This window comes from Phytophthora cinnamomi, assembly GCF_018691715.1.
Source record: "Phytophthora cinnamomi strain GKB4 chromosome Unknown Contig0, whole genome shotgun sequence".
In the NCBI taxonomy this organism is placed as follows: domain Eukaryota; phylum Oomycota; class Peronosporomycetes; order Peronosporales; family Peronosporaceae; genus Phytophthora; species Phytophthora cinnamomi.
The window spans coordinates 1,360,901-1,376,617 of NW_027150933.1; the positions used below are offsets into that span (position 1 = coordinate 1,360,901).

General features: G+C 53.0%; 1 protein-coding gene across 1 annotated transcript; it reads left to right on the forward strand.

Moving 5' to 3' along the window:
- Positions 1-14,570: 14,570 nt before the first annotated feature.
- On the forward strand, positions 14,571-14,948 carry IUM83_01953 (ABC transporter-like protein; the record flags this gene model as incomplete). Its single annotated transcript, XM_067925847.1, has 1 exon — positions 14,571-14,948. The coding sequence occupies one exon, from the start codon at positions 14,571-14,573 to the stop codon at positions 14,946-14,948; it is 378 nt and encodes a 125-aa protein (XP_067801143.1).
- Positions 14,949-15,717: the final 769 nt, after the last annotated feature.

Genomic DNA, 15,717 nt, shown 5'->3' on the forward strand with positions numbered 1-15,717 from the left:
TGGAGAAAGATGCGGCGAGGGCTATCCTGGCGCGGCGGGAGATCCAGCTGAGTCGGAAGCCAGCTCCTCGGTAGCATCCGAAGGCTCGACTTCCTGCGACGAACTCGGCGAGGAAGGAGACGACGGGCCGTCTGGCCGACCCAGCACCTCGTCGTCCGAAGCTTCCAAGGTCTCCAGAGCCAACGCCTGCAACGCGCTTGCATTCTGGGCAGACATCCGGAGTAGGGATCGCGCTCTGGAAGGAGGTGCGGGCTTCTTGGAGCGGGCGACGGACGGGGTCTTAGCCGGAGTCATGGCCCAGGAAGCTGGAGGCTTTGTTGTGGTAGTTGACTTCCGGGACGGCGCAGAGTGCTTGGAACCCGCCGACTTCGGGCGAGCTAGAGACGGCGTAGTACGTGCAGCCGACTTCGGTCCCCGAGGGGACAACAAGCGAGGACTCGGCGATCCAGACAAGTCCAGCACTGGCACGGCGGACGCTGAGGAAGAACTCGCGGAACGAGCCCTAGCCGTCGACACAGGCGCCAAAGAGGGGGAACTCGAACCCAGCGAGATGGACGCAGTGGCCGCCGATATCGCCGAGACAGCGAGGTCAGCGGTCGGAGAGGAGGATCCTCGAGTCCCTAAGTCAGATGAGCCGTCCTGGTTAATCACGGTGCCGCGGGAAGGACTCGGCGCGGCCGACGCACCAGCTGAGACCGGAGGAAGATGCGGTGAAGGCCGGGTGGCTGGAGTCAAGTAATCCCGACGGTATCGACTCTCAGGAGCTCGGCGGGGCTTGAGCGAAGGAACGTCGAGGTCCAGCGAGCTTTCATCCAGCTCGTAGGAGCCTCCAGCTGACCTGCCGGAGCCACCTGATCCGCTGGTCGTTGCTTGACTCGGCGAAGGATCCGAAGGTGGCGTGTGGACCGGCGCACCAGCACCGCTGACTCAGAGGGTGGTATCCCTGTTCTTGCCAGTCGGGATCTGAGCGAGCTCCGGCCAGCGATCTTCGAGGAGACGGCACAGACGAGCATTGAGCGCCAACTCACTCGGCGAGAGTCCTGGGGCGTCCACACCCGCAGCAGCAGCCACGGCCAAGGTCGGGTCTGTCACCGAGATCTGGCCCTGGTGGCGGAGTATGTTCTTCTGCCGCTGGATAACTCGGCGCTGGTGCTCGATTGTCTGGTTGGCGAACCGCAAAGCCCGGCCAGCGCCACCGGACGAGACGACTCGAGCCGCTTCTTGGACACGCTCGAAGTAAGAGGAAGCCACGCCTTGGAGAGCTGAGTGGGCTACGTCGCGCTCGATCAGTTGATAACCTAGGCGGCCCAGAACCGTATCGCGCTACCGAATAATCTGGCGGAGGTTATTGATCATCACTTGCGAGGAATCAACTCGGCGGTTTGTTTGCCGAGTTGCCTCCCTAAGCTGCAACTCCTGCGTGCACACGGTCTTGCGGAGAGTGGAGACAAACTCAGTTTTATACTGAGCCCCCCCCCCCCCCCTCTTCCACTGGTCCCGCTCGCGGATAATAGCGGCGAGCTCGTGGGTCAACCGAGCTAACTCGGCGATAGCCACTTGCATCCGGCGATCCAGAGACCCGATTGCCCGCGTCAGCGACTCGACATGGACCCGCAAGTCGGCGAGTTCTTGGGTCGAGCACGGGAGCGAAGGAGCCTCCGAGGAGAGTAATTCCAGCATCTCTCGAGGCGTGGACTTGGCGAGAAGGTCCCGGCGGAGAGCAGCATCAGCCGAGGATGGATGGCGAAGGAGCGTATATGCTGTTAAGCGGGCTCGATCACTCTCCTCAACTCGGCGAGCATGGTCCCATTGCATGAGCCGAGTCCACAACTCAGCGATCGTCTGCCGAGGCGGGCCGGCAGCGTCAGGCGGTACTCTGGACCCCATGGACGCGACTTGAACTCGGCGAGGCGACGAACTCAGCAGGAAGCTATCGGAGTTGGCGGCTGGAAGAGGTGACACGCCGTCGACGAGCAAGCCATCACGCCGGGAGCCAGTAGGCACGGGGCTGCGAGCAGGGCTCGGCGAAGGGGCCCGCGTGGCGAATAGATGGCGCTGTGGGCGACCGAAGAACATAGCGACCCACCCCCAGCCAAGTCGGCTTCGGCGACCGGAGAAACGGGCCGCATAGCTCGGTCGTCGGAGCTCGGCTTGGAGGGGGCCTCGACGAATGGCAACCCTTCCTGGCCAGAGCGGACCCTCAGGATAGAGCGGGGCCGAACCGACTGCGAAGTCGAACTCGGCGAAGCTGCCGCTGAGCCCGAGTAAGTGTCCGGAGCTGTCGGGACTCGAGGTGTCGACGGCGAAGTCGGAGAGTGGTCTTGGAAGAACTCAGTGAGTTCGGCTGCCGACTCGAAAGGCTTGGCATCGGCGAAGTGCGGACCCGCAGCAACCCCGATGAGCGGCGCACAGATGGTCGAGCTGCTGATGACCGAAGCCATTCTCGCTGGCGCTACGCTGGACGAGACCGGTAAGACGAAGCGGAGGTTAGCAGCAAGTCAGCGATGCATGTGATAAGAAGTCGACGCACCTGGCTGGTGGGAGGTGTGTCGTCGCGGCGGAGGTCACGCGTCTTCGACTCGCACTCACCCTCCTCGAGATCAACGGAGGACGCCGAAGCCGTGCGGGGACTCGGCGGGGCAGCATCAAGCTCAGCGAGCGACACTCCCGAAGGCGCCGAAACGGCGGTGGTCAGAGCCGGCAAGTCCTCTCCGGGGGCAGGGGGCGACGCTAACCGCGGGTGCTGGAGGCAAGACTGGAGCAGCTCCAGCACCACGCGAAGCCGCAGCTGTCGGAGGAGGGCTCGCCGAAGCAGGAGTAGAGTCAGGGTGGTCGTCGCCTGGACGACGGACCCCGGTAGCAACACCAGCCGAGTCGGCGCGAGGTGAGCTGGCCATGGGAGTGTCTGGAGCATCACAACAACTATATCAGCTAGGATATTACAAATCAGAAAGGCGTCGGTGAAGCGACGTACCGGCAGGAGCGTGAGCGGCGAACGGCAACCATGCGAGACGACTTGGCGGGTGAATGCGAGCGTGGAGTGAAAGCGCTGACTGACAGAAAGGGACACAGGCTGCGAAACAGCAGTTGGGTCAAGACACTCGCCAGCTGGGTCGTATCATGACCGGGGTGGTTGTGGTGTAGTGCCACACAAACTTCGGTGACCGGCAGGTGACCCGACACCGATTTCCGGTGACAGCAGTCTGGGCGAGTGAAGGCGTTGCAGAATGAGAGCGGTTATGTGTCTCAGAGTGAGAGCTGTCACGGTAATTCCCGCCGAGTACCGAAGTCGACGAAAGTGTTTCAACGTCAGTGAGGTACGGTGTTGTAAATTTGAGAGCGGATACGGTAATTCTCACTAGTCAAGAAGTCAACGGGATCTCAAGATAGTTACATAAGGACTCAGTGAGGGGTCAGTTGATATCCGAAACCCCTTCATTTCATTTGGTATTTGTACAGGACGCACGGAAATGTAGGTAAGAGCTCTAGCGGCTCTCCGGAGAGATAACAAACAGAGCTGAATTTTCCAAGTCTAAGATAAGCGTACACTGCCCGGTAAGTCCCTGCGCGGGCTGAATTATGTCTGCCGTCAGCACCCGAGAGGCATAGCTTGTAGGGTGTTGACAGGTAGCGCCAACAGACAAGTCGGCCCGGGTAGGGCAAGGAACTCGCCGAGCGCGCCGAGGACAAGTCCCGCCGAGTCTGCGGGCCGGTACGCCGGATAGCTCAGGTGCCGTGACACTTCTAGCCGAGAAGCCTTTGCTCTCGGTGGCCCGTTAAAGCGCTCGCGCGCCGTTGTCCATCCTTTGGTGGACGGCACGGGTTTGAGGAATCGGAGTCAGTGAGCTCAGTTGACTTCCGGAGGAACGACTGGCTTGGTTGCCTGGTCTCGGCGAGGACCGCCACCGCTGTCCCGGAAGGACTGGACCGCTGGGGACAACCTAGCGCAGGCCAAATAAGCGCCGAGGAGCTCGGCGATTGTTGTGTCTGTGTGCAAGGACTAATATGTGCGTTCTGCTACACCACTGTCGTCATAGAAGACGTGTATCCGTTGTAGTGTCGGAGATCAGCAAAGTTCGTGTAAGGCAGCCACCGAGCCATTGATGCCCCAACGCGTCGTCCTCGCATCGCAAAAAAGAAATGCAGGTTGCCACTCTTAGCTGGGCTCCGTCCGCCTATAGCCGATGACCAGACCACCGCAAGGAAAACATGCCAAAATGGTGGACCAAGGTGAACATAGCAGATATCATCTCCATCCGGGCCGGCACTGGCAAGGCGACTGTCACTGCAGCTGGAGTCGATAACTCGTCCAGCTGCAGTGACAGTCGCCTTGCCAGTTGCCCACATCGTGGATTCGCGTCGAAAGGTTTTCTTGGATACAGCCGCTGTATTGGGGGTCACCAACACCGCCTTCGGGGTAGTGGTCTCCACGGCCGCCATCAGTATGTCACCAACGATGTGCGCAGTTCTGGATCCAGTAGCCGCCCAGTTAGAAACTGTGACCGCAGCCATTGTTAATAGTTCGGTTCGAAGATCAGGGAGTGCTAGCCCTCCATGTGTTCGGGATAGAGCCGCAAGATCGGCATCCAGCCAAGCCTTGCCATTACTTACATCAACCGTGAAGACACTATGTCAAACATAACTCCGAAGTTTGCGTGTCAGCCTGTTGATGGTAGTGGTTGTTGTCCAAACGTGTTGCCCTATGTAGGTCAGTTTCGGGACGATCACAGCTGATGCGATCAAGGTTCTCTGATCTACGGTTAGCGTTTTTATGCTGGCCAAGCGGAGCCGCGTGATGAGCGGTTTCTCCGCGATCACCCAAGTCTGCTCTGGGCTGCGAGTGCTGCCCACATAGACGCCCAAGTAGCGCCCCTGCTGATCCGCAGCTTGAAATCGTAATGGTGGAGGTAACCGTGCGGCCCGGAGGAACAGAGGGCAACCACAGTGGCTTTTTCATGGTTGATCCGGAGGCCACTCTCACCCCCAAACTCAGCGGTGACTGTAAGCAATGCATGAACCTGTTCAGGAGAGGCCAACTACACCGTTGTGTCATCCGCGTAGCCCTCGACGCGCACCCGTACCTCACTAGCCGTTGACCGAATCACGACCCTTCTCAGATACGGATGCCCCGCCAGCTCTCTGTAGAGGGTATCAAGTGCCAGGATGAAGAGCAGTGGGGCTAGTGGACAACCTTGCCGGATGCCGCTCGTCACGTCGATCGTACTGAAGCGGAAGCCGTTGGCTTGGGTCCTTACTATCGTGCCGTCGTGGAGTAGGTGGACAGTCTCGATAAACCGCTCGGGATATCCGTGGTTCCGTAACACCTTTAATAAGAAGCTCCGTGCCAATGAGTCATAAGCCTTCATGAAATCAAACCGCAGCGCCAATGCATCAACTTGAGCATTATCTCTCATGACAGCGGCCTGAGCAGCCTCGAACAAGTGCAAGGTTTCATGTATGGTCCGACCAGGCACGAACCCATTTGGTTCGGGTGGATACGCTCAGCCAACGTAGCTCTCACCCTGGAGGTCAGTATCCGTTTGTAGTCCGTGCTTAGCAAGGCAAGCGGGCGAAAATTTAGCGGGTTGCGCTGGTCACCGGATTTTTTCAAACAGAATGTGTCTGCTTCTTGGAACGAGTGAGGGAAAATGCCTGCCGCATACCACTGGTTCAAAAGAATAGTGAAAATCGGTACAAGTTCCGGCGCATATTCGCGGTACCAGCCATTGTCCAGGCGATCTGGGCCAGCGGCTTTCCCATCCTTGCACGCCTCAATCGCCGCTGCGACCTCCACTTGGTGATTGGGTCAACCACTCGCTTCATTGCTGGAAACGGAGACTCATTTGGCGAGATACCTTATCTTGAAGAGACACATTTTCCACGGATTGTTGAAATATGCAGTGGGTCTATCTTGACTCACTACGTTTGCTTACACGTTGCACTACGTGTATGAGGAAGCGTAAGTACTTAGTACTTCCTTGAGTTAATTATATTTGAATAATCAAATATAATTTAAATCTGATAAGACCCCAAGTGACTTAGATTAGGTAAAATGAGAACTGTATTGTTTGTAAATTGATCTTCCTCCAAAATCTGCTAAAACGGTTTATCATCTATGAAAGGGGTTGGCAGCGGCTGGCTGTCAGAGCCCTGCCAATATGCACGTCTCTAATTGGTAGAAAGATGCTGCTTTCTACCAATAGTATCTTTGGGTATGTGTGGACCCGTCATTGTGGTGGCCCACTTCAATGTATCGATTGGTGTGACGTTCACCAAGGTGGGGAAGTATCTAAAACTTTAAACAGATATTTTATCTGTTAAAATCACAAGTGACTTGTAGCCACTTGTGCGTGTAACCCCGTTACACCTCCCAACTTCTCATTCTTCAAGGCGCTATTGTTGCTTGCATAACTGCCGTAATTTTTGTCGATAAGTATTGCGTCCGCGGCGACGCTGGGTCCGAATTTCTTCTAGCGTGAGCTTAACAATTCGTGTCTTCAGTTGATCCCACCATGCCACCCTTTCTGCAGCTATAACGTCAGACTTGGAAATCCTGGTAAGAATTAAACTAATTCCTTCTTGGTGCAGTATCTGACCGCGTCCTCCGTATACCTCGAGGCAGCATGAATCATGGCTGCCTTGGTGCGCCGTATAGGATCATCCGCTGGCTGCAAGTGGATACTGGCACCACTGTGATCCGCAGTCCACCCCGGGGTGGACTACCTCCCAACCGGCTACCCAAGGTCGCAGCGGTGTACTATGTCCAGGTGAGAGGATGCTATCGCCACGGTTCGGCACTGTGTAGTGATACATGTGCGTCTCCACGTCGTGTTGACGTAGCGGCTCCGGCGTCCATTCATTTGGTCGAGCTTCCTCGATCGGGCCAACCAAACTCCAATTCATCAGAAGGTCCTGTAGGGCCGGTGAGGCATGACTAGCAGTTACCGAGTAGCTGCGATCCGCTCGTTGGTCAAGCGTACAATTAAAGTCACCGCCAAGCGCCACGTGAGACTCGCGCGGAAGTTCTAGCTCACCTATTCGACGATAAAATTCTTCTCGCTGGGGTACCCGGTGCGGAGCATACATGTTTATCACCGAGATACTCCTTCCGTGCAAGTGTCCCCGTACAGCCATAAAATTCGGACTCCAGTAACTTTCGTATGCTGGTGTGACATCCTTAAAAGCTCCACAAGGATCCACCAAGATGGCAACACCACTTTCTTTTCAGTCGAAGGAGACCAATATGAGAGGGGAACTGTGCCGCACCCAGTTCGGAAGTCCCTCCCCGTGGCATATAGTCGCTGATACTTGAGAATGGCCTCTATGTTCACATGGGTTTCTTGTAGTAAATCATTTCGACCATGATTGGGTTGTCTCCGCAGGCTGCAGAGCCACGCATCAAGATTGTGTGCGCTGCTGCCGAATCCGTTCACATTTTGTGTTGTACAGCTGAAGGCGAGATTATTCGAGTGCAAACATCGTGTTGTCGAAGAGGCATGTTCCGCTGTCCGCAGTCGTTTCACTACCTTGCCACGCTCCGCGCGGAAGGTTTGTCGCAACGGTTTGGCCCTGGACATCCCCGCGACTACAGGGAAGAACTCCTGTCGCTGGCGGAGACCGGGCTTGGTCTGTGTTGATCCACCTCGTTGCTGCCGTTCAGACCCTTCCACACGCTGTCCCTCTCGGGACGCTTCCCCCTGATGTCGCGTGTTAGTCTCATCAGAGGTGTGGTAGCACATGGTGCCTTTATTTACGTTCTGGAAGAGCGATAAAAGGCGATTTCCTCACTGTCTACTCCTCCCATCCGGGGTGAAGTTGGACTGACTTACCCCATCGACCACTAAGAATGCTCGTACATAAGTCCAGAACAACTGGGTTTCCATCCGCGTTGGGGGCCACGCTCGCGCACGAGCGGGGAAGATTGATTACCGACGGCCTCCACGAAGGGGAGACTGCCCCTGATGAGCGTGGTGATTCGTCGGTTTTCGTTCTTACATGGAGCTCGTGATCTGCGTCCCGTATGTCATCGTCCTGGCGATATTAGCGGTGGATGCGTTGTCGATGTGGACGTAGCGCTGAAAGCAGTCGCTTCTCCAGCGCCGTGAAGCTTGATGAGCGTGCATGCACTGCCTGTTGAGGTGAGGGCTGTGGCGCCGCCGCTCCGCAGGGAGTGAGTGCTGTATCGCGTCTCGTCTTGCCCACACAGTCGTGCTGCGATCTTGATCCATCGGGTCACTTCTCCTGCTGTGAGTGTCGACCCGTCTGGAAGCGCACACAGCGGAGAGGATTCAGGTCGGCCGGCGATGGTTCCTTCTGCGACGAGCGCCCACGTAGCACGTAGTGGGTACAGCCACGGGCTTCCTGGCCGAGAGAGCGTCCTGGTTGTCGACTCGCAGAACCGGTCCGTCTTGCTGCCCTTGAAGGTGACCGTCACGTTGGTTGCTGCGTCGCGGTTGGTTGCTCTGGCACCACTGTTATCGGTAAAGAGGATATCGCATCTCTGAATAATGAAGCTTGACGTCTTGCCATCCACGGCTAGGTACTCGGAGCGCCTGCGGAGAAAGTAGTAGCCCATGACAGTAGCCCCCCCCCTCCAGATAGCACGGTGGTGGGCTTGACGGAAGTCGAGGGCGCGACGAAGCTGGCGGAGAATCGCGGTTGTGATGGGGGACTTTCGGCTGGAAGGTGGCGACAACCGACGCATGTCTCGCATAGCGAGGAGGTGGGTAGCGTGGATCTGGACGCCGTAGCCGTAGCGCTGCAGATGATGCCAAGCCAAGTGGCTAATCTTGGACAACACGGTCGCTGGCGAATTGGTCACCGTTCCAGCGGCAAACCTCGGAACTCCTTTCTACGTACCTCGATCGACAGATCGTGAGATACGCGGTCGAGCGTGCAAACAATCGTCGTCGTCTCAACTAGTGGATGTGCTAGAGAACTTTCGAGGAAGCCTTCGATTACCTGGACGCAGAAGATACGCAACTGCTTCCAGAGCAAAACATAAATCATTTTTGCTGTTTTTTTTCGCGACTCGATCAAGCAGCTACACGACACCAACGAAGAATTCTTCGAGCCGGTTCTGGACGCCGTCCGTTCGGACGATCTGGAAACTCGCGTTCAATCTTGCAAGAAACGTATTTTCGACGCTCTAGTAGAGCTAGAAATCCAAGTCCACCACTTGGAGCTGACAGAGCTCACTCTTAAGAAACAACGCTTCGAGTAACTGAAATTTTCTCTCTATCATGACTTCGTTAAATCCTCACGGATAGCCTGCCGACACCATCACCCAGAAACTTATTGAAATGGTTGACAAGCAGCAACAGCGGCTTGAGGCCATGAATAAGCGTGAGGTTAAAGTGGAGGGCATACGCCTACCACAATTTTACGGCAAGATGGGAGAGTCAGTGGATTTGTACTTTGAGCAACTTGCTCAGTACTTTGAAGCCAAGAATATTGATAGGCAGAATGATGATCTAAGTTCTGTGATTTTGGCCATTACTACGGCAAATTTTAAAGGAAATGCTGCCGATTGGTACAAGCTGAACAAGCGTGAGATCAAGGACATGCAGGACCTGATCGCCAAGTTGACAGATGAATTTGTGCCTCCAGATCTGCAAGAGCGTTTGCGAGATCAACTCTACGCTCTCAAGCAAAAGAATTGTCCCAATTTGGAGGAATATCTCTCTCGTTTCCGTGAAGCTATCATGCAAGCCACCGACATGAGTGAGTTGGACAAGATCACTTACTTCATCCGTGGATTAGTGAGTCCCACGCGTGAGAAAGTGCAATATCGTCGCTGTACGACCGTGTCACAAGCAATGAAGATTGCATTGGAGTATGATCGATCCAATCACATTCGTGGGAAGAACTTTCGCCCGTCGTTCGTTCCACAGGACCGGTCGCGCTCTAACACAAACGGCAATCAGCATCATCAGCAGCCCGCACCTGCTCGTGCGCAAGCGAACGAAGCCGAACCAATGGAGATTGACTCCGAGAGTACCAGGAATCGTCGATCTTCTTCTTCATCAAAGAGATGTCGCTACTGCAAGAAAACTGGCCATGTGATCGAGCAATGCTTCAAGCTCAAGAACAAGGAAAAGTATGCTCGTCAAAACAAGCAAAACAGAAACGAACAGTCTGCTGCAAACTTCAATGCTGCTTCTACTTCTTCTCATGCCGCTGCTAGGCAAGAGTCTACCGCAAAGTCAGATGACGAGGTTGAGATTGTTGAAGTGGAAGAGATCTCCACGTCCACCTTGTCACCTGTGCATCGCGAAAATGAGCTGATCCGTAAACAAGGGACTTGTGATGGAAAACCTGTCGTCATCATGGTCGACAGTGGTGCCACGTGCAATGTCATTCGCCCCGGCCTAGTGGAGAATACCAAAACATCTGGTGTTTCTCAAGTCACTCGCTTCGATGGAACTTCGACGAAAGCTCGCTCTGTGAAGAAAGGTGTCGCCACAATCCAGTTCCGTCGCTACCGTTTCAACAAACTGAAATTCATGGAATGGCCACTGGGCACTGCCCAAGATGTTATTCTTGGAAAACCTTGGTTTACCAAATTCCAACCATCGATTGATTGGCGTTCACACGAGATCCTATTTCAACGTTTGCCAGAAGTACCACCACGAGTGTAACTCCTGTGGCGATTTCGACTGTGGACATCAAGCGTAAAGTCAAGAAGCACGAATACCAAGAAGTGTTTCGCGTCAAGATCTGTGCTGTGCCAGAGAGTACGGACATACCAGAACCAATTCGCGTTTTAGTCAAGGTCTATCCTGACGTCTTTCCCGACTCTCTGCGATATGGACTTCCGCCATCACGCCGTGTGGATTTCGAACTCCACATGAAGCATGATGCTATCCCGAACAATCGTGCACCGTTCCGCCTTTCCAAGGTTGAGCAAGATGCTCAAGACCTCTTCGTTGCTGAAAAGATCAAGAAAGGCTGGGTGGAAGTTTTCGACTCTCCGTGGGTGTCCAATATCTTTGGAATTCCCAAGAAGGATCCTGCTACAGGAGATCATTTGTCTCGTGCTGAGTGGTTACGCTCTGGAAATTCAACTTTGCCTATTCGTTGGGTCATCGACTATCGCTACGTGAACTCGCAGTCGATTGTTCCGAAGATTCCACTTCCACGCATCGACGAACTGTTCGATCAGATGCATGGCAGTGTGATTTTCTCAGTTCTCAATTTGGCTCAAGGATATCACCAGATGCGTATCGCTCTTGCTAGCCGTAAGTATACCGCCTTCAGGACGCATGCCGAAACCTATCAATGGTGGGTTGCACCTATGGGTTTAGCAGGCATGCCAGGTGTCTGGTCTCGCCTGTCGAAGAATGTACGCAAATGCTCCATTCAAGCTCTTGGAGAAAAAACATCTCATGAGAGTGCTCTTCGCTAAGTACGACTTCATTGTTGTCTACTTGGACGAATTTATGTTTTCTCCAAGAGCTTGGATGGAGCATTTGCGTACATTCTTCGACATTTTGCGTCGTGAGCAGTTGTACTGCCAACTCTCTAAATGTCACTTTGGGTGAAATTCCTTGGTCATACGATTTCGGCCAAAGGACTTGCCGTTGGCACTCGCAAAACGGAATCTATTGCCAAACGGCCTACACCAGTCAACCAGTAGCTGTTGCAAAGCTTTTTGGGACTCGCAGATTACTATCGTCTCTTTATTCGTGACTACGCTACACTCGCGTTGCCGCTTGGTCCTCTGGTCAAGAAAGAACATGTCTGGAGTCGGGGTTCAGAACAAACTCGAGCCTTTGAGGAGATCAAGTCGTCTCTACAACAAGCACCTGTTTTGAAGTTGCCTGACCACGAGAAACGATTCATTGTGTCAACCGATGCCTCTCGCTATTGTGTTGGTGGCGTTCTCGCTCAAGTGCACACAGGTCACGATCATCCGATCGCGTTCTTCTCGAAGAAGCTGGGACCTCACGAGATCAATTGGCCGACGCTTGAAAAGAACTCCTTGCTATCAAACTAGCGTTGGAAAAATGGCGTCATTACCTGTATGGTCGTGAATTTGACATTTTTACGGACAACAGCACCTGCAAGTGGGTTTTGCAGCACCCAAAGGTTTCGCCAAAATTGGCTAGCTATTTAACGTTTTCCGCGCAATTTACCTTCAAGTTGCACCACGTCAAGGGTCACCTGAATGTGGTTGCAAATGCGTTATCGCGTCAACCTCAGGACGTTTCGATGAACAATGTCTCATTTCATCCGTGCACACCGCGTTGCCAAGAGCGCGCTGCGAAGACTCTAACGTCTCGCCGGTTTGTGGCTAATTTCCGCAGTATCAACCAACAGTTGGTTCAACCACCCTCACGTACTCACTTTCGTGGGGAGGAGGTTATGGAAGCAATTGCTGCTGGACAGTACACAGTCCGAAACTTGTCTCAGGCCTATGAACACGTAGCGCTGGACACTCAGCGTACGATTGACGCCATTGAGGACGCTGAAACCACTAATGTGACGCACCAATCCCAAAATTCGAGTTCGCTCGGTTGGTCTGATTCAGTTCGTAAAGAATTCCAAGATGGTTATCGCACTTGCCCAGACTATGCTGAACGTTTCAAGCATCCTGAAGAACCATTCGTAAAGAAATATGGTTTGCTTTTCCGCAAGTCGCAGCCGATGATGTGTATATGTGTTCCCTACACCCGGGACAATCATCTTCGAACTTCCATCATCGAATGCTACATTGCCGCTCATCCTGGAGCTCATCGAACATACCTTCTCATCTCGCAATGGTATCATTGGCCAACTCTAGACCAAGATGTTCGAGAATATGTGCAAAGCTGTAAATCTTGTACACGCTGGAAACACAGTAACACTCGCAAGAATGGCAAAATGATCCCCATTCCGATTCCACAGGAATGCTAGTCTGTCGTTTCAATGGACTTTGTCACAGAATTACCCGATCCTAACGGTTTTGATGCAATCATGACTGTTGTCGACGAATTATCCAAGTGCCCCAAGGATCATGCGTTCAACCGCACCAATGATGCACAAATTACCGCATTCAACTTCTTTGATTTTGTCGTTCGCCATCACGGTTTACCGTCGATTATCATCAGCGATCGAAATTCCAAGTTCGTATCCAAGTTTTGGTCATCTATGGCTAAGCTCATGGGAATTCGTCTTCACATGACAACCACCTATCGTGGTCAAGCTGATGGACAGACGGAACGTCAGAATCTGATTCTGGAAGACGCTCTACGCTGCATGATATCGTATCACGGACGTCACTGGTCGGATCATCTAGGAACGATTGAGTATGCTAATGCTACTCTCGTTAGTGCATCTACTGGTTTTTTGCCATTTGAAGTTGATACTGGCCGGAAGGAACACAACCCATTGAATCCGCTCGACAACCCAACTATCGTGAACCCAGTGCAAAATGGCATTGCTGAATACGCAAAACAGTTCAAGGAAAAACGCCAAGAGATCATCGAAGTCGCCAAGAAACACTTGTTGCAAGCCCAAGAACGTCAAAAGAAGTACTATGGCAAGAAGTGATCATTGATCACGTTCAAGGCTGGAGATTTGGTCATGCTGGATACATGTCGTATCCCGTCGGGAGATGTTACCCAGGACATTGAAGGAAAATGTGCTAAGCTCGCTGCTCACAAAGTGGGACCACTTGAGATCATTAAGATGGTTAACTCGAACGTTGCCAAATTGCAACTTCCGCGAAGCATGAAACGTCTGAATCCGACGTTTAACGTGGATGTTCTGAGTCCCTACATCGAAAACCCGTCTCGTTTCAAGACTCGTCCTATTCCCAAGGCTTCTCGACTGATTGTCGATGACGACACTTGTGATACATTGCATATCATCGAGAAACTGCTCCGAAAGCGCCAGTTTAACCGCAAACCAGAGTGGCTTGTCAAGTGGCATGGATTACCTGACCATGAATCCACGTGGGAGCGCGAGAAGGACATCAAACATGTGTCGGACTGGAAGGTTCTCGTTAACGATTTCAAGAACCGCCAACAAGAAGTCAAGTCGGGGAGGGTGTAACGACGCACCAGCGTCATGGCTCTCGGCCAAGACGCTGAGGTGTCGAGTGCCACTCGTTCTACTTTCAACCACTAGGTTACCGTACAGATACACGCCTGGGCACAGGTAATCTACAAGTTTGGCCGAACATAATTAAAGAGTGTACAACTCCTACATTCATTCTTTTCACTTGGAATTACTATACACGGTTCAAGTAAGACCTCGGACCGGTTCAGGTGAATCGCAGTCAGTGCTTACCTTCAAGATTTAACTTCAAGGACTACGGAGAATCTAGTATAGTGAAATGCATACAATTTCATAGGGTAACAAGGGAGCACCTCCTCGAGGTAGCCCATAGCCGATAAACAACTAACCATTTCAATCTCACTTTCCATTTTATCAACTTCCGCTCGAGTCTCCATAAAGACTCTCTAGCCTCCTCCTCCAAGACCTCGCCTCACGACTCTTCAAGCTATCCTCAGAGGATCTACGCTCTAATCGTCTTCTTCCTCTGCGCCGTTTCGCCGGTCGCTACATCTGTTGGTCTGGGATACATGGTGTCCTGCTTGGTTCGCAGAATCGACATCGCCCCCATCATTGGCATGATCATTATTCTTCCGTTCTTGCTTTTCGGAGGACTGCTCATCAACTCGGACGACTGCCCCAAGTACTTCGTGCGGATCCAGTACGTGTCCCCGATCAAGTACGGCTTCGAGGCGTTGATGAAAATTTTCTGGGAGCAAGTACCGCACATTGCGTGCGATGCAGCGGTCGAAAACTGCACCGCTCATACTGGAGCTGACGTACTGAAGAACTACAGTCTGCAGTCGCGGTCAGCGCTCGGCGATGGACTTATTCTGTTGGCGATCAACTTCGGCTTCCGCACTATCGGATTCATCGGATTGTGGCTGAATCTTCGCCGAAAGAACTAAACGTGGCAAGCAGTGCGAGCTGTGCAGAAGAAAATAGCATTGCCATCCGTAATGTGAACAATAAACTGTTATTCAACAATTGCACTTTTCATTAAGTGATTGTGCGAGCACAACAACCAAGGTATGTGGCTTTTACATTGGTTGGTTTAACCTTTGCTCAGTGGTATTGGAGGTGTTTCTCATTTTAGAGGATGAAAGTGCCGTACACATCATTTGTGCCCAAGTAGTTACTGTACCAGGTAGATGGGCTCTGGTGTCGTCCAGTTCAACGCGACCTCGTCAGCAACACATGCACGGGTGGCATGTTGATGTGCGAGGCTGTAACCAATTAATTCGATTCCGACGACGCTGTAAACGTTGGCATCTGGATGGTGGGGAATCGCCAAGCATCCACCACATTCAAATACGATAGCCAGGCTGTTAGCACGCCCCTACTAGAATCGGGTCGGGGCAGGCTCAAAATTGCATCTACTTGGGGATCCACAGCGAGTTTGAAATCTCAACAAACCACGTGAATCGGCTCCTATTCAAAATTAGTAGGAAGACGATCCTTTTGTTTTCGCAATGCAGGATCGTTCGCAGCATGTATGTTGTGAACGTAGCTAGTCGTGTCTCCCCACCGCAATCGAAGATGAAGATAACAATTTGAAATTGTGGTTGGAGAAGCCAGAGGTTCCGATTGGCCTTAACCTCGAGTTACGAGTTACGCAGGCGATTAGTCCGTTGGGACTGCCCACCCCCTCATTCTTCGAGTGTTCCCAATATTACA